This window comes from Eutrigla gurnardus (genome assembly GCF_963514095.1).
Source record: "Eutrigla gurnardus genome assembly, chromosome: 13".
Classification (NCBI taxonomy): Eukaryota; Metazoa; Chordata; class Actinopteri; order Perciformes; family Triglidae; genus Eutrigla; species Eutrigla gurnardus.
This window is the reverse complement of record NC_139936.1, coordinates 15,908,733-15,927,875: the sequence shown is the minus strand read 5'-3', so window position 1 is coordinate 15,927,875 and position 19,143 is coordinate 15,908,733. Positions and strand designations below refer to the sequence as shown.

Sequence of the window (19,143 nt, the reverse complement as noted above, 5' to 3'; positions counted from 1 at the left end):
TGTGAGTTATCACTTGTTTTTACATTATTAGATAAAGGCTTTTTCATACTGCAAAAGAGCAATATGACTATATTGTATGGGAGTCAATATAAAGACAGTAAGGATAATTTGTATAACGATTTTGAAAAGATGTTATTCATCCAGTCCGACTAAAAGTATGTGGATACCAAAAGATGTGATTCCAGAAGAAAACATTGTAAGTTTTCCAACCTGCTCCAAATTAAGTTCTGGTTTACTGTTTTGGTTCCTATTTAATTCATTTAATTTGAAGCATAACTACAAATGTTGCCCCTTTCTTCGATTTTTGTTCAAGTCGTGATGACATGAAAAAATGCCTTTTTGAGATTTTAACTTTATATTCAAGTATTTCTTTGCCATTTTTACATGAAAAGCCAATCTTTGCTTCCTCTTTAAACAAACTATATTGTCAGATCGTCTTTTTTTTTAACAATTCTAGTGTACTTTGTCTATGCTTTTTAGACTTTGCCTTGTTGTCTACGACTTCCTGTCTGGATTTGTTTGTTGCTTACACATGAGGAACATAACACTAAAATATGCATCAACCTTTAACCACATCAGGGAAAAGAAGGACTGTTCCGCCAGAATTCACTGCTGCTGCTAATAAGATCCCACTTATTTTTCAGTAAGTAATAAACTGGGGATGTTTCATGGTGACATGTTACACTCTGTATCTTCAAAGTCCATTTTCTGAAAAAAAAAGTATAATTCTCAGACACTGAGCGAGATCATTATATCATTGATATGCCTCTGATATATAGAACACTTAAACTAAAAACATGACCAAAGTGTATGTTTTTTATGGCTGTTGACAGTATTTTAGTGATACAAAGAGATATCCTAAATTCCCTCTCTGAAAACATGTCAACACAATGAAACAAGACTTTTGAACCCGACTTCATTCAGAAATGTAAGCTAGCACTTATTTAATAAGAGAATGGCTAATTTGCATATATAAACATAACATTTCAGAAAACTGTCCACAAATAGTTGACATAATGTAAGTTACAACTGTTCACTTGGCTGCCTCCCCTTAAGTCACTGGGAAACAAACATCCCAGTAAAGCTTCAATTATTTAAATCTTTAAGTCCTAAGATGTAAAAATACTTTGTCTCTCTTCCTGTGTTCATGTGAATGAAACGGAGACTGATGTAATTGTTATTGCAGTTGAATGTTATTCTGTAATGTAAAATGTAAAATCCCAATGTAATGTGATGGACCAGCACTTTTACATGCTGTTATGTCATAGTATCACATTAACCGTGATATTGATTGTTGTTTTTCAATGTTTATTACCAATGATATTTAAATGTCACCGGGATTATTTTGTCATATATCAATCAAAATATTTCTATATTTAAAACTGCGATGTGATGATAGATACTCATCTTCTGGTGGTCAGTTTGATATTAATATAAAGTCTCATTTTTGCCTGTTCTGAGTCAGACCAAAGATATGAAAACATTAAAGGACACAGTGTGGCAGCGGCGTAGCGAGAGAGGAAAACCTGGAGAGGAAGTCAGGAGGAGATTTAGATCTTTAGATCTGGATGGCGGTGAAAGAGAAGATCTGAGGAGAGAACGAGAAGGAGACATGTCAAGATGGAGAAAGTAAAGTGGAGAAAAAAGCAGAGCAGGCATGTCGACTAGATAAGTTAATTTAGATAGAAATATACAAGCCTACTATTGCAATGAATTTGCATATAATAATGGTCCTCTACTAATAACGTCGACTAATAACCCTCAAATTACCTGAAAAAATGTATTGTGATGGAAATAAAATTGCATATTGTCATTGTTGCCCTGTGAACAATAGAGTTTCTCCCATTTTGAAATATCTACATTCTGATTTGACTCCCAATGTTATATTTTAAATGGTTATATAAGTAATTAAATAGAAATATTAATGATGACATGAGTGTCCTCACCACTGAAGAGCTTTGAGTCAGTGTAACATTAACTGAAAAAATGAATTAAAGATGATGCATACTGTTATGTTTCTCATTGTATTTATTTATTTCATATTTTTCACCCCACATTTTGTAATTATTCATGAGCAGCATAAATAAAACATATGTTACGAGTCAATGACACATTCTTGTGTTTATTGTTACGAGTGTATTGCCAGTCTTTTGAGGACTAAAACCATACGGGGACTATGTAACAGTTGTGTTTACAGGCAGAGATGAGGACTTGGACCTGGGTAGCATACCGGGACCAGTGTCTGGACTTGGACTCGAGCTTAAAAAAAGCTGGAGATGTGACTTTGCTACTTTTAGACTTAAGACCGTGGTCAAGTGGCCATAATCCTGCCACCACAATTTCAGAACCCCAAAAGAAGCAACAGGAATCGGGGGCAGAGAAGAGGTTTCTGTTTATTTCATTTTGTTTTGTAATAGCGAGACAATTGACATGTTTTCTTTTCATAACACGATTTTATATATTTGCATTTTTAATTGATCTGTTGTGGATTATGTTTTATTTAGCTCCAAAGTTCTAGCACTTGATCTTATTTTAATTTCCTGTATGATTGTAGATGCAAAATGTGACATTTTGCTTTTCTTTCGGTTTAAATAATGTTAAGAATACATAAGTGTTTGGTGTGTTGGGTATTTCTTAATGCCTGAAACAGAAATCATACAAACACAGACTCTGCATGTAAAGCTAATTCATTTATCTTGTATTTAGTAATTAATGTAGTGTCAATGCTGATGGAGAGGTGCCCCCTCCCCCCACCCACCCACCCATTTGAAATGGCCTTCAACGCCACTGCGAAAAGAAGAGAGTGAAAAACGTGGGTTTGATTCCTTCACCAGTCTCCTCTGCAGGTCTACTTTATCCACCCGTCTATTGGAAACCAGTGCTGCAGGTGTCCTCTGTGTGATGCTGCGGCGTGTTTATTAACACAAGAGGGCGTGTTGGTGTGTGTCAGACCCGCTGCTGCTGCTGCTGCTGCTGCTGCTGCTGCTGCTGCTGCTGCTGCTGCTGCTGCTGCTGCGGGTCCTGATCCTGGTCCCGGCCTCGGATCCAGGGATCACACCGTCAGCTGCTGAAAACCACGCATGTCCACATGCTGGTAGTTTGGTTACTCTTGAACAAAGTCATCTCTTCGAAAAAGTTATGATTAATCTCACAACGAGTTTTCGGTGTTTCTGAAAAGTTATTTACCTATAATAGAAATCCCTTGACCGTATGTCCATTAAAAGTTTCAGGTCCATAAAAAGTTAAAAAAGAAGAGATTAAGTGTTTGACATTGTTTACAGTGTTTACAGTGGACCGATCAACAACAGTCCACTTAAAATTAACAGAACACTAAAAACATGAGAGAAAAGAGTAACAAAACGGAAGAGAGCAAAGCAGAGCTGGAAACAAATGATATGCAGTAATAAGTGTGCCAGTGTGCGCGCGCGTGCGTGAGTGGGTACGGATGTGTGTGTGCGTGTGTGTGTGTGCGCGAGAGGGGGGTTAGAGCGGTCAGGGTCTGCACAGCCAATCAGCTGCTCGTGAAGATGACGTGCCGCTGTCCTACGTCAGCCCCGCCAGCTCGTCAGGACCTGAGCTCCACACACACACACGCATTCACACACACACACTCCCTCTCCGAGCCGGACAGCACAGCCCCCTGGCCCCGGCAGCAGCCCCGGCAGCGGAGGACTCACCCAGGCTTCCAGGCGCCGCAGCCCGCCGTGACAGTGGACCTAGCATCGCCTTACTTTGTGGACATGGGAGACATGGGGGATCCGCCGAAAAGTAAGCCACTTGCTCGGTGTCGGGACGCGATCCTGGGACTAAGTTGAGAGCGGGTCTTGGTTGTGGTGTAGACGGAGTTGGCCTGTTAAAGTGCTTGGTGGCATCATATAATACTGATTCTGTGAAGCTTTAAGGCAGCTTTACCTAAGGACGTTTTTATTAAAACAAAAATATATATAAAAAACAATAGTTGTATAATTATTATTTTAATTATTATTACTATTAGGCTAGGATAAGTATTATTATAATAATACTAGTATTATGATTAATATAATAATAATAATAATAATAATAATAATAATAATAATAATAATAATAATAATAATAATAATAACAATAATTTGTTACATCATTATCGCAGCTGTTCGTTGTGTGTGATGTGTTTCTGCTCGTGCCGGTTTTTCCAGAGAAGCGGCTGATATCTCTGTGCGTGGGCTGCGGGAACCAGATCCACGACCAGTACATCCTGCGGGTCTCCCCGGACCTGGAGTGGCACGCCGCCTGCCTCAAATGTGCCGAGTGCAGCCAGTACCTGGACGAGTCCTGCACATGCTTCGTCCGGGACGGAAAGACTTACTGTAAACGGGACTACATCAGGTAGGACGGCCGGGGGACGGGACCACGACTCTGCAAACCACAGCTTGGAGCTCCACAGACGATTGGAATTATTATTATTATTGTTGTTGTTATTTTATTTTTTTACATTTTACGAGAAGAATATTCGGACTGATTTAAGTCACGTGGAGAACTGATTTTCCGTGGGTTGACATTATTTTTTTTAACATTATGCTCATGATATTTTGTGTAGCTGCTCTGTAGAAAAGAAGACATGTCATTGTTTGTTTTTATTGTTATGTCGATCGGATACATTTAAACAGACATGCAACTGATTTAAATGATGCCAACACATGAGCATCATGTACGATGAATCTGGAGAATTTTTATTTATTTTTTTTAAACTTCATTTGGTATTTTAAATCATACAGCGACTTTCTTAGTGTTATTACATCACGTTAACAGTTATTCGATTAGAACCCGAGCAGGGCTTCACGTATTGTCCAATGACACCGTTAATATTACAGTTTTTATAGTGGATAGAACCAGACAAAATCAAACCAAAAATTATCTCGACGTCCACGTGCTACCATAAATAATAACAACAACAACAATAACAATAATAATTATGATAATAATAACACATATTATGTAATATTTTCCATAGGCTACAATAAATATTGCATGTGTTTGATAGCTCAATTAAAACATGTATTATTATAATTTTCATTATTATTATTATGCTCAGACTTTAACGAAGGTGTTATTCAGTAAATGTTATCATTACATTTGTGCTCGCAGTCAAACTGATGGAACTATGTGTGTGTGTGTGTGTGTGCGTGTGCGTGCGTGTGTGTGTGTGTGTGTGTGTGTTTGTGTGTGTGTGTGTGTGTGTGTGTGTGTGTGTGTGTGTGTGTGCGTGTACACGTGCGCGCGTGTCCCGCAGGTTGTACGGGATTAAATGCGCGAAATGCAACATCGGCTTCAGCAAGAACGACTTCGTGATGAGGGCCCGGTCCAAGGTCTACCACATCGAGTGTTTCCGCTGCGTGGCCTGCAGCCGGCAGCTCATCCCGGGGGACGAGTTCGCGCTGCGGGAGGACGGTCTCTTCTGCCGGGCCGACCACGACGTGGTGGAGAGGGCCAGCATGGGGGGCCCCGGAGACCCGCTCAGCCCGCTGCACCCCGCCAGACCGCTGCAGATGGCAGGTAAAGTCCCGGGGTGTCTTTTGCAGAACTTCCGACGCCTTTGGATTTTGTTCGGTGCTCCTTAAAAAATAACACGGATTCTCAGAGTTGACTCCCAGAAAGACATCACGGTGACATTTCTGCACCTCTTTTCATTCCACACTGTCTCTGGATCTATGTGTCCTACAGAAGTGTGATCTGTGTTTTACTGTAAACTGGGGCCATAAGTGGAGCTTCTTTTTGAGGTGGGACTGGTCTCCTACAGGCCTCTGCTGGGTCTCCTGTGCATACCAACGTCCGGTCAGACCAGGCTCGGTAGATTAGATAGAGCGGGTGCTGCTGTCAGAAATACACCAAGTTATCACTGCCGGAGGAGGAAGGAGGAGGAGGAGAGGAGGAAGGAGCATCGCTGTGGGTCCAGGATGATGTTTGGTCTTAACTGGAAATACCGTGTGGGGCTCTGCATGTCCTGGGGACATTTTGCTCCAGGGAAGCATAGGCCCGATTGCCCTCGTCGTGTTTATATCTGACCTTGGATCAGATGAGTCGATCAGAGCTGCGGTTGGCTCCTCCTGAAATATGCTTGTATACGTATAGGCAAAATTAGATTTGGTCAGCTGCGTAATGTTATGTTTATGGAAATGTTTCCATCAGAATGATTAAAACAAACAGAAAGTTGCGCATCGTGTAAAATCGTCCAACCCAATTTCTCATGTCTCTATTCTGACAGACAGACAGATTCACTGATGTCCGCCTCTCCCTTTGGGTTTCTTTCCCCCGTCCTTTCTCCACAGCAGAACCAATCTCCGCGCGGCAGCCCGCGCTGCGGCCTCACGTCCACAAGCAGCCGGAGAAGACGACCCGGGTCCGGACGGTGCTGAACGAGAAGCAGCTGCACACGCTGCGGACCTGCTACAACGCCAACCCGAGGCCCGACGCCCTCATGAAGGAGCAGCTGGTGGAGATGACCAGCCTCAGCCCGCGGGTGATCCGGGTCTGGTTCCAGAACAAGCGGTGCAAGGACAAGAAGAGGAGCATACTGATGAAGCAGCTGCAGCAACAGCAGCCCAACGACAAGACGGTAAGGACCCGGACCCGGACCTCTCACTGACAGTTTGCACGGAAAAGCCTACGCTTTATCTTCTTTGACCCTCAATGCTGCGGCTCACACCCGATGGATTAAGATGTTTAAACCTATTTAAGGTAGCACCTATTGTATTCCCGACGCTCCAAACCACATTAGCCTGAGACAGGCGGGTGTAAGGGGCCCAAAGTGAAGCTGTGTGTCGGGATGTTAAAGGCCTCCATGTGCTGAATGGATCCCTACTGATTGTCAGGTCAAAACAGAAAAAAAAACACACAGCAAATTTGCAGCATAGGCTACAAGCTCGCACATATTAATCCGCCTGTTTACTTGTTTGCTTGCTTATTGATTGCTCTGCTGATTGACTGGTGGATTCATTTCAGATGTCCCCCCTCCCCCCCTCCCCCCTACACACGCGCACACACGCACGCACACACACACACACACACACACACACACACACACACACACACACACACACACACACACACACACACACACACACACACACGCACACACACAAAGGTGTTCTTAGCGGCTGCTGACCACCACGTCCTCTTCCAGAACATCCAGGGAATGACGGGCACCCCGATGGTGGCGGCGAGTCCGGAGCGGCACGACGGCGGCATCCAGGCGAACCCGGTGGAGGTGCAGAGCTACCAGCCGCCCTGGAAGGTCCTCAGCGACTTCGCCCTGCAGAGCGACATCGACCAGCCGGCCTTCCAACAACTGGTGCGTCTTTATTTAATATATATCACTATTAAGAAAAGCCTTTTTGCCATGCAATATTATTATCTGTATGGAACATCAATTTTATTTAGGGTTTATGACGGGACAGATTATATATTGCAACCACCATTAACAACATTAATGATTAGGTGAGCTTTTTCTCGGTGTCCTCGGACCTTTGTTATTCTAATCCGCCAACATTACGTCTATTAAAATAAACGGTTTAATGCAGGTGCACATGTTTTATTCTTTTTTTATTATTACTTATAAAAACTTTTCCGGAGATAGAAGAAGGTCTGTTTATGTTTTAGCCAGGGGAAGAACAAAAAAAAGACACCTGTCCCGTCAGGCGTGTTCTTTAATTCTTATGAGTTTATTAATTGTATTATTAAGCATCACAGGTAACATGACACAAGCGCTCGATGCTGAAGCTGGGCGCAAAAACAGGCGCGTTTCTCCGCCACAGAAGTGGATTATGAGCATTTATGAGGAAAACCGGAGTGTGAAAGTTGAGTCGAGTAAACATCCGGAACCATTTAATTCACATATGGATGCATACAAATACAAACAAGACGTGCTTGACTTCACGCCGTTTTGTTTTTTATTTCCCTTTAGAAATAGTGCACATACGGGTCCTTTCAGAGGTCTGAACGTGTCTCACCTTGCAGACAGCCGCGCGTAATTTACTGCGCAATTAGCACGGGGAAACTTTTATCCCCGACGGAATAGATCACCCGCCGGAGCGAATATCAAGTCAAGTGCAATGAATAACAAAAATATAATTGTCAGTCAAACTGTGACGGCTCGGAGCGATTCAGGTTCGAGTCCTCTGCGAGTTGATTTTGGCTGCTGAAAACGCGCGCGTGTGACGGGTTTTATTGGGTGAGAAGAAATAGATGTTTCCCTTTCTTTGGTGTTTTTATCCTGACCGCTGCTCGATGTCTCCTCTGCAGGTGAGCTTCTCGGAGGGAGGACCGGGCTCGAATTCGACGGGCAGCGAGGTAGCGTCCATGTCGTCCCAGCTTCCAGACACGCCGAACAGCATGGTGTCCAGCCCCATCGAGGCCTGAGCGACAGACGTCCGGCGCGTGGACGGACTGAACTGTACACACAGCCCGCCCCCCCAGTTCATCAAATCCCACCCGACTGCACCAAAACAGCCCCCCCCCCCCCCCCCCCCCCCCCCTCCCTACTTCCCCACCCGCCCCCTGGTTGTATTTTGACACTGTGAAGACAATCATGGGATTTTACCACAGCCACACATTCTAATGTCCATCCTAAAGAGACAGACGGATGCGTCATCATGGCCGGTGCTGCACGTTCACACGCCTGGTTAACAGTTGCCAAAACGAGAAGAAACCCGACTCCACCGAGAAGAACCGGGACCTCTGAGCGGGAGGGGGATCTAAATCCTAGACTTGCGAAATGCTGTGCGCTACTTTGAATAGAAAACTGGTGATTTTTTTTATTCTACACGCACCTCATCATATAATAGACCGTCCAGGAGGGAAACAGGCACCGATTTTCTTCATTTAATTACACCATTTTCCCTCCATGACCCGAGTACTAAAGCATTTCTGCAACAAGGTATACCTCTATTTTGCCACAAGCTTCGTGGGACATTTGTGTGAATCAGTGTCCGTCCGAGATTTTCTTTTTTTTTTCTTTTTTTTTCTTTCCCAAAGATGTGTATAATTATTCATAAGTTAAAAAAAGAAAATACCGTTAGCTCTGGAAGAAAAATGTTTCGTTTGTTCCCGTGCAACAAAAATTATTTATTATTTATTGTCGACAATACATTTGCCACCTTTTGTGTAACTTTCTTAACTGAAGTAAAAAGAAACAAACAAAAAAACATACGTTTTGGAGTTTGGTCTGTGGGTTTTCTATCACGATTTCCTTTTTAATTTTGTTAATTTAAAATTCACATAATAGGGCAGTTTGTTTTTTTCCTTCTGTCTTTGTGAATATTCACACGTGAGGCGGAACATCAGCTCTATTAAATGCTTGATGGATGTGCTGCGGTTAATTGGGTGTCATGTTGGTGCAGATGCTGTCTCGGTTTACCTGTTGGCTGCCGACCACTCTGCAGAACAAACCCAACATTTCCATCTTCACAAAGCTGCTGACAACTCAAATCTCATCTTCTGATCAGCCAGTGACGTTACATTATTCTAAACTGATGAATTGTTAAAAAAAAAAAAACATAATTATCTTGATTTTTGCAGGATATTGTATGTAGAAGATTCTGGTGGAAACTGCTCTGGGAACATGTACAACAATGGCACTGTGTACATTTTTTTTAAAGAACAATCTGAAATGACTTCAGATATTCCTGGCGCAACACCATTCAGAAATAAATGGAATTATCTCATGCAATAATAATGTATGATTTAGCTTTGTCAGAGCAGAAGTTTCTGTTTTTATTCTTCTGCTGACGAAAAATATTTGGAGTCACAATTTGATGATCTTTAAATCATCGGTGCAATTTAACCATGCAAAAAATGTGCCATAACCATTTAATATTTTAATTTATGTTTTTTTAAGCTGATTGTATTTTTACTCATGAGCAGGGAGCCCAGGTTCTTCATCTCTCTCTCTCTCTCTCTCTCTCTCTCTCTCTCTGTGTGTGTGTGTGTGTGTGTGTGTGTGTGTGTGTGCTGACAGATGAATAAGTGTCCTCATCCTGAGCCTTAAACATTTGGTCAACGCAGACGGCGTTTGCTCTGCACAGCTGAAATTGTTTGTTGAAATATGGAAAACAAAAACAAAAAACAGCCACGTGAGTTGATGATTTCATTCTGTCAGTGCATCCCTCTCACCGTTGCTCTTCATGCTTCATTCATTCCACAGTGCATCAGCCTCCCTCCCTCCGTCCCGCCAGCTTCCTGTGCAGCAGCGTTCTGTCACACCATCTTACCCGGAGCTGCATTCAGAGCCACTCGTAGTCTTTACTGACATAGTTAATCTGTTTAATTATTATTTTTATATCTGTCAGATTGTGTTTCCAGGACTGTTTTCCCTCTGCAGGTAAACGAGCACACGAGGGGACTGAAGTCCACAGTATAAATGCTGACAGATATCACTTCCACACTTCAAGAATATCTTCCTGATTCAAACAAAGCCTGCAAAAGCTTTTTTTTTTTTTTTTTTTTTAAAGCTGTTTTTTTGTTTTCTTAAGCTGATAATAAAATACAATTTGAATCATTTTAAATCTTTACAGGACAGACGGCTACCCCATGTAAGGGCTGACTTATATATTGGTGAATGAAGAACAAGCTGGCACGACTGCTTTCTGGGACTTTAGGAGGAAGGACGGGTCACTGAGGTCACGCGAGCGTCGCCGCGGGGACGAGCTGAGAGACAGCTCAGCATTTTCTACACGAGGACACCGCGGTCATTTTGCTGCAGTGTTCAGGGTTGACTGAGAACATGTTTGAGCCCAGTCGACTCTCCCAGCCCTCCTCTACGTCTGGATTAGTGTCCCATCCTCTTCAAATGTCTCCATTGTGATCGCCTGCATATTTGTGACAATGTGACAACAAAGACAGAAGCAGAAGGCCGTCTGCTGGAGCTCCGGTTGGATGTAAAGAGGAGCTCTGAGCCGGCAGCGATGCAACACGTGGCTTTTCAATTCAGTTTTCAATTTTAAAACACACACACGTTCAGAAAGAATATATTGTTACGATGCAGGTTATCGCAGGTCACGGAGTGTTGAAATGTCCTTCAGTCGCAGCGGCAGCCTGAATGTACGATGCTTGGATGAAAGGATTCAAGCAGCAACGAATCCAACAGAGAATATGTCACTAATGTGAATTAAGAGTTTGTTGATATGATATTATAAGTGATTCTTATGAGAAGACTGGTGTTTGTGGGAGATTTGTTTCCAACTGTGAAGGCCAATGAAATTTCATGTTGGAGTTCAGCGTGTGACCTGCACCCTTGCTGTGTTTCCACTGCAGCTAATAAGTCATGCCTGCGGCTGAAATCTATGATCTCAAAGATCTTTGATTGGCTGATGGATTTGCAACTTTTTTTGTTATGACCACATTTCCACAGAGACAATTTTTGCCATTGTTTTCATTTTGGCTACAGTCGGTAGCTTGAATAAAAATGACTCTGTCATATTTTCTCAAACTGTCACTATCTCCTGGCTGCAGGACACGAGGCAGATCTGTGGAAGAAATGCAAGATTCAAGCGTGCCTGAAGGAAAATCACCAATCAGAGCTGAGGAGTTGCTAATGCAGCTGTCCATCACTGGTAGGGAAGCTCGCGAACTCCGATCAAACTGTCAACGTGGACGACGCCGATCAAATAGGACTCCTGATTCTGGAACTCAAACGTTCTCAGAAACATGCTTTCGTGTTTAGCTAAATGTGAAAAGTTTGTGACCTCTGATTGGTTGTTTTTCTCCGGGCACGGTGGAACATTGCAAATGACAAAAACAATTATTATTAATAGTTTCTACATAGACCATTTCCCAGCATGTAATGCTACTTGATCATCTCTCTGATTTCTAATATCTAAAAAATTCTAATTGCTTATTTAAAGACCAGTTAACAGACTCTGCAATTGAATCTGAATCTTTGCAAACACATCAGTGAATTTCCAAATAACAAAAAACCTTTGAGCATAAAAACATATATGTGTGCAATCAACGTGTAAGACCAGATTTCAGAGTATGCAGGAACAGGCTTCCTGTTCCTGAGCGTGTGTGTGAGGACAGAGGGCTTTATCTTCATACGAGTGTGTTGCCGCTGGCATTTTCGCTACATTGAAGGAAAAAACCACACACTGCGCCTGTCTGTCTGATATTTCCATGTCTCGCCATCTGGAGCGACACGGTGGGGGAAGTGTCACCAGCAATCCACCGATGCACTGTAATTTTGGTGTCAAGAATCACTGTATTTTGCACCTTCCTCCTTCTCGGGGCGAGTCAACAGCAGAAGTGCACATGCACTCACGCGGCACGCTTTTCTTATCTGCTTCACTTTCACTCGACACTTTGCAACCGTAAAAAAAAAAACATCTACATCCGAGGACGCGTTCTCACTCCGATCGGAGCGATAATTTCCAAAAGTAAAGATGTTTTATTCCAGTCAGTGTCGAACTTGTAGGTCTCGTCTTCCAGTCTGTTGACTCCTCATGTAGCCAGTTAAAGGTCGGCTATATGGTTAGGTGTTGGTTTGGACATAGAATCACATTGGTTAGGTTTGGAATTATAGGGTGATAAGTACCTTGTTCAGGTTTGCAAGTGACTTATAGGATAATGAGGCAGACTTTTTTCCTCCATCAATTTATCTACTTGATGTTAATAAACCTGCAGAGACTTTGTCATCTTGCTCATTTTCAGATTATTGTATTTCGTGTTTCTACACGTTTATATGTTGTTAGGTTCCAAACAACACTTTCTCGTGCTGTCTCTCTGAATATAATTGTGTCTGAAACACTCTGTTTTAGTGCCTGTCGCTTTAAAAAGGTGGTCTGCTTTGTTTACATTGTCGGGCTGGCATGTAGCCCCGCCCTCCGCTCCCCCCCAGGTGAACACTGTTAGCTCTGTCACTACTTTTGCACCGTTATCGCTCAGCTGTTACCACATTGACTTCCAGAGGCAAGTGCTCCGAATCTTGTTTGAAGCATCTTATAGCCCTCCTCTGATTGGCTTTCCGGAAAAATATGGCACACCATAGTTTGGCACATCAGGATTTTTTTTGTCATATTTCCCTGTTAAAAAAGTGAGCATTATGACAGCTATTTTTTTTTTGCCAAAGTTTCATCCCAGCTGCATATTTTCTAATCAATCTGCATTTCTTAGTTCCCCACAAAAGTCACATAATGTATGACAAAATTAAATAATTATTGCTTCAGAATTAATTATTAGCTATAGTGTTATTAGTACCAGGTTTATGAAGCGAATAAATAAAAGGTGGGAAATATCACATAACTCGATGTAAAATATGGGCTAACACGTGGAAAACAGTGCTATGGTCCTCTGAGGCATAAGATTAGGATTTGATTAGTTTGTTAAAAAAATATTTTTGAAAAAAAAATTCCCCCGATCAAGCTCAGGCAGCATGTCTGAATGAAATCGCTGGACAATAAAACCACATTTAAACATAAAAATTGTGAAGCGGTATTTGTGATTGCTGGATTTTGTTGATCCTTCCCAGAGTGAGACAGACTCTCTGCCTCTAGAGGAGCCTCTCTGTTGTTGGGATGGGGATCCGGGCAGGGGAAGCTAAGAACCAGGACAAAGAGTCCTGATAACATACCCTACAGGTTTGTCTGGCTTGGGCTCTGTATTCAGAGCCGATGGAGAGACGGAACAAAAGCGGCACTGTACCTCGGGCAGGCTGGAGGAAACAATCGCAGGCCTCTGGATGAGACCACATTGAATTGGGATGGGAAATGAGCGAGGGGAACCGACCCTCCCAGAAATCTGGCGCCTGACTCCCAAAAGCTCCGTTGGTTAGGGAAGTCTGAAACGTTTGAGAGTTTATTCTGTTTAACTTGCGACCAAATCTGGTAGTGGGTAGTCAGAGAACTCATATATTGTGTTATTATGTATATACAGAGAATGAACATTTTTTAATGTGGCATATGGTTATTAGCGTGTCACTAACCCACAGCATCACACTTGAACTGCAGCGGCAGCAGCGGTGATGCCGTCATTTAGCAGTTAAGGCCGAGCGATCGGAGGTTGACAGCTTAATTGGACCACCTTTTGGCAAATGTCGTGTTTCATATTTGTTTCAAATACTAGAGCTTGATACAGAATATAGGAAAAGGACTCAGATGAGGTTACATCCATCCATTATCTGTAACTGCTGGCCAGGTAGTCTAGTCTATCACAGGGCTGACACACAGAGAGGGACGGCCATCACAATCACATTCACATCTACGGGACATTTAGATTCTTAAATTAACCTAATCTGCATGTCTTGAGTTTATTGCTTTGTGTCACTTTCACTTTGCACTCAAGTCCCAAGTCAAGACCGACATGTCATGTCCCAAATCAGCATGACTGATGAGGTCTTGTTTCCATCCTTTTACTTCTATAAACACAATAAAAGAGCGTATATGAATCACGTGACCGAGGAAGCGAAGCTGCACATTTATTTGCAGGCTGCTGTTTTCTGATTGGCCGGCGAGAGAAGTGAATCCCATGCAAGCATCGCAGTCTGCATCAGACTAACTTCGATCTATTCAGAATGTGGCTCGCCTGCTCTTTAATGCTTTTATGAAAATTTAATCTTGAGGTCGCCGTGCTGAGGCTGCTAATAATACAGCAATTCAGTCATATTTACCAGCAGTAACCAGATGCTGTTTTACTGAGTGCATGTGCAGCACAGAGACACAGATAAAATCTCAGAAACCAAGGCAACGCAAATCCAATGTGAGCCATGGCCCCAAAACCACCTGACGGGACTGGACTGACATTTCTGTTTGGATTCGCTGCATCCGAGAGAAGAGGAAAATAAAACTGGGCGAGGCACACTACTAGAATACACAGAGATACGACAGGAAAGGGTCTTTTAATGGAAGAAGCTTATTATAGAGCATGTGTGAGGTGTTGACCTCAATACAGGTTTCCTAGTTTGAAAAAAGGTTCCCTCTCTCTTACGTTTGGTTTTAACAGACCTGTAAACATGCGAACAGAGACTCTTTCTAAAGTAGTGTAATTTGGGATGAAATTAATTACCACAAGCTATTTTAAATGAAAAATCAGAAAAGGGAAAACTCTATCAGCACATTTGCCATTATTAGCGCTGTTAACACAGTTAGCAGTTGCTGTGTTGAGAGATGGTGCAACGTCATAATGGCGAGTTTAAAAGGCAGAGTTTCTGTATGTGGGCCGTGTGTGTTTGATACTTTCACCTACCCCTCAGTTGAAAACCACTGCCAACCAGTCCTGTTGTTTTTTTTTATCCTCTTATATGTTGTCAGAATTAGCGTGCAAATGTGTTATGAATGATGTATGTATGGATGTGAAGGATTAACATGTACGAAAGAGGAGGAGAAAAACTAAAAGTACCATACAATTAAATTTGTGGAAAATCCCCCCAAAAAAGGATACAAGGCCATAAGAGCAGAAGAGCAGACCAAGCAACGCTTGGCTACACCTACACGTGTTTGTAACAGAGACATAAACAGGTTTCCTGTTTGAAAAGCTTTGGAAACACCTAATTCTACTTTAACTCCATTGGCTGATGTCCAGAGCAGATAGCTTGTATTAAAAATTAAACAGAGGTTCACATTAATCATTATCTCAGGGAGCCAGTGGGTCGGGACCGCCATGCATTAATGCTCTCCGGCTCAGCAGCATTCCCATTATACCATATACCGTTATGAACAGCAGCAGCATTAAATCTGCTGTATTTTGTGAGTTTGTATTTGACTGTGTGTTGTAGTCTCACTCTCTCTCTCTCTCTCTCTCTCTCTCTCTCTCTCTCTCTCTCTCTCTCTCTCTCTCTCTCTCTCTCTCTCTCTCTCTCACTGAAACACAGGCAGCTGAAATCCTCCTGTGATCTTATTTCAGATCCAGATATGATTAGAGTCAGTCAGTGTTACGTGGCAGACATACAGTCATCAACTTTAATCAATTAATTATTTTCTTTAACAGCAGACATGTCTTCTAGTCTTACCTCCTATTTACACAGGACAAAATTAATATACGATGCCGATGCATTTTTAATGAACCACTTCCTTTCACGAGGGAAGACCTGGTTTCGGAGGCACCCCGCTTCTAAAGCAGTCCGGTGGTCAGTAAAGAATGTTAGCATTGCATGTTTCAGGATGGGTACATTGAAAGTTGATGGGTGGGTTGACAAAGTTAACATTTACTTTACTTTAACATTTACATTTACTTGTGTATGCTTGTTATGCAACATTGAAAGGCTGCTATGGCTGGTCGTAAATTATTTACGCTAGTTACATCGTAACATTATGTTGTTACATTATGTTGTTACATTACATTGTTATATTACGTTCTTATATTACGTTCTTACATTACATTGTTATGGTCTTACAATGTCACGTTGTTACAATGTTACATTGTTACAATGTTACATTGTTACGTTGTTGCGCTATGTTGTTGCATTACGTTGTTGCGTTACGTTGTGTTACGTTGTTGCGTTGATTACATTACGTTGTTACACAACGTTACATAACATTATCACGTCATTATGTTGTTGTGCTACGTTGTTGCGCTACTTTGTTGCGCTACGTTGTTGCGCTACGTTGTTGCGTTACGTTGTTATATTATGTTGTTATATTAAGTTCTTATATTACTTTGTTATATTACGTTGTCAGGTTGTTGCGTTACGTTGTTGCGTTACATTGTTACGTTGTTGCATTACGTTGTTGTGTTACATTGTTGTGTTACGTTAAATTGTTGTGTTTTTACATTGCATTTCTACGTTATGTTGTAATGTTACATTAGGTTGTGTTGTGACATTAATGTTACATTAGGTTGTGTTGTGACGTTGCATTGTTACATTGCGTTGTTACGTTGCGTTGTTGAAGGAAAGGAGCAATCTTCAGACGCAAATAGATAAAGTGGTACAATAAAAGCCTAAATGTGTATTCAAGATATTTTCCTAATTCTGAAAGAAGACAGATGATGAAGATGCTTTTGCATGTAGTTTCTACTTGTAGGCCATCAATTTAGTATTATTTTAATTTTATCTCCTCTAATGGGATGAAATGGTGTAATGGTGTAAGTCTGACAAAGTGCTTTAAGACTTTTTTCCTCCATGCGGGTCCTAAATCACATAGCCTACTAAGTCCTGTGCTTATATGACTGATCTCACCTTAAAAACTAACTTAAAAACGTTGCAAAGAACACGTGGATGTGCTGTTCTCAGCCATCAGCAGACGGTTATTTATCTCCTGTTCCCTCCGTGGTGGCAGCAGGTGGCTCCAGCTGTTCGCCGCCACCGGAGAACGAGGAGCGTGAGGCGTTTGTGCCACATGGAGGCGAAATATCCAACTTCCATCTGATTCGGCAGAAGGAACGCCAGCGGCATGCGCTGCTCTCCTCGTGTGAATGTGCAAAACAAAAGCAGAGTGGCGGCGCTGCAAAACAAATCAGGTACGGCTTTAAAGCACTCCAAGTGATGCGCTGTCTGCTAACCTTCCTCCTCTGCTGCTATCATGGCAGCTCTCTCCGGGTGAAAACGATAACGCACTTGGCTTTAAAGCACTCAGACGGGCACAACACCTGAGAGTTCTGACCTTCCTTGTTTTGATAGGTGGGATTCGTGTGCTCAGGGTCACCGCTGAAATTGGCACAACAACATTGGAAACCAAAACAAGCTTGACTGGAAAATCATTGAAAAGGCTCTTACCTGGTATGCATATCACACTGGGAAATTGATTCTGCCCCGCATAATTTTAAGCGGCGCAGGACGGTTCTTTTCAGGCGATATTGCATTGTAACTTAGACACCACACAAAAATGTATATATTTTTTTTTTTTAAACATTGAGAGTTAACAACTCAATGATACTCTGTGTTGGTGTGTTTCTGTTGTTATTTTATTTATACATCACTCAGTTACACAATGTTTGACGTAGAATAAAAAAAAAAAAAAGATCAGTGATCAACAAAAAAAATGTTTGTTCCTACTGAAGATCAGTCTACAGATATATAATTTGCTCAGGAATTTCTCTCAACAGTTGGGAAGTGTATATTTTGAAAGACAAGTCACATGACGGGAGGAATTGACTATTTTCAGTGGAGGATAAAAACACATTTGGTGCATTAAAATGAGTGTTACAGCAGCAGGGACTCAAAATAGACATCGATGTGTGTGCTCGCGGTAATGAGGAAAATGTGTAGCAGCAAGGCTCATTCATTGTATTTTTTTAATAGTTTGGACAAAAATGGCATTCTACGAAGACAATGTGTGAGTCTGTAACAATATGTTGTTCATATTCATTGATGTAATTGGGATATGTTAAATATTTAAATAATGCTGAATACCACCAGGCTTATCCTTTAGATTTCTAAGAAACAAAAACCTTCTCTGCCGGTAGGCTAAATAACAGATAACAGCAAATGTTAAAGAAGGCTGTGCTACTTTATGATGCATTCAAGTGTTAAAAATTTGTAATTGGGCGAAGATAAATGATCACCATCAAGGCGTATTTAACTGTAATTTTATAAATACAATACAATTTGAAGAAGATGCTTTCACAACAATATAAATGAGATATTAGAGGTGGAATGTTTGACTTTGAACACTAGCTATCATTAATAAGCACGAATGCCAAAAACACACATTTCCACTTTTATTAGATTACAAAAACGTGTCTTTGACTGTCTTTTTGCAGCCTCAACCAACACAGACACGTCCCCTCGTGCACATCTCTAGTGTTTCTAGTGAAGTTGATGAATGTACCGACACGCTCGCTCAGAAAGCTGATTATTGTGGCCGTCAAGAAGCTCCTGCATGGTCAGAAAAACTGAAGTGAGGCATCAATGACAGAATTATGACAAGTGAAGACTTTTGACAAAGCTTTTAGAAAAAGGAGTACTTTACATTATATTCCACACTATGAGGAACGGCGGTCAATGGAGGACCTCATTGGATGATTGCAGGGATGAGGCCAAGGCTCTTGGAGAGCCACTTCCCTTCAGCTCTTGAGTTGGATGCAAGCTTCTGCTCTTGAATGATGAATGGGCTCCTCAACTAGCGGGATCCGTAATGAGCCATCCGCAGCCATGACAACTGGAGTCTGCAAAGGTCGGAGGTGTAAAAGAGAGAAAAGAAGAGCTGTGCCATGCTCATATATATAAATAAATATAGATAATTT

General features: G+C 41.9%; 1 protein-coding gene across 2 annotated transcripts; it reads left to right on the top strand.

Annotated features, from left to right (window-relative positions):
* The first annotated feature begins 3,610 nt into the window (after positions 1 to 3,610).
* On the top strand, positions 3,611 to 9,628 carry isl1a (ISL LIM homeobox 1a). 2 transcript variants are annotated; one of them, XM_084024974.1, is made up of 6 exons: positions 3,611 to 3,768; positions 4,176 to 4,365; positions 5,270 to 5,532; positions 6,306 to 6,592; positions 7,160 to 7,327; positions 8,278 to 9,628. In XM_084024974.1, the coding sequence occupies exons 1-6, from the start codon at positions 3,741 to 3,743 to the stop codon at positions 8,392 to 8,394; spliced, it is 1,053 nt and encodes a 350-aa protein (XP_083881100.1). In that variant the 5' UTR covers positions 3,611 to 3,740; the 3' UTR covers positions 8,395 to 9,628. The 2 variants fall into 2 exon arrangements, with proteins under 2 accessions (XP_083881100.1, XP_083881101.1); XM_084024975.1 differs by having other exon boundaries at positions 6,309 to 6,592; positions 8,278 to 9,626.
* Positions 9,629 to 19,143: the final 9,515 nt, after the last annotated feature.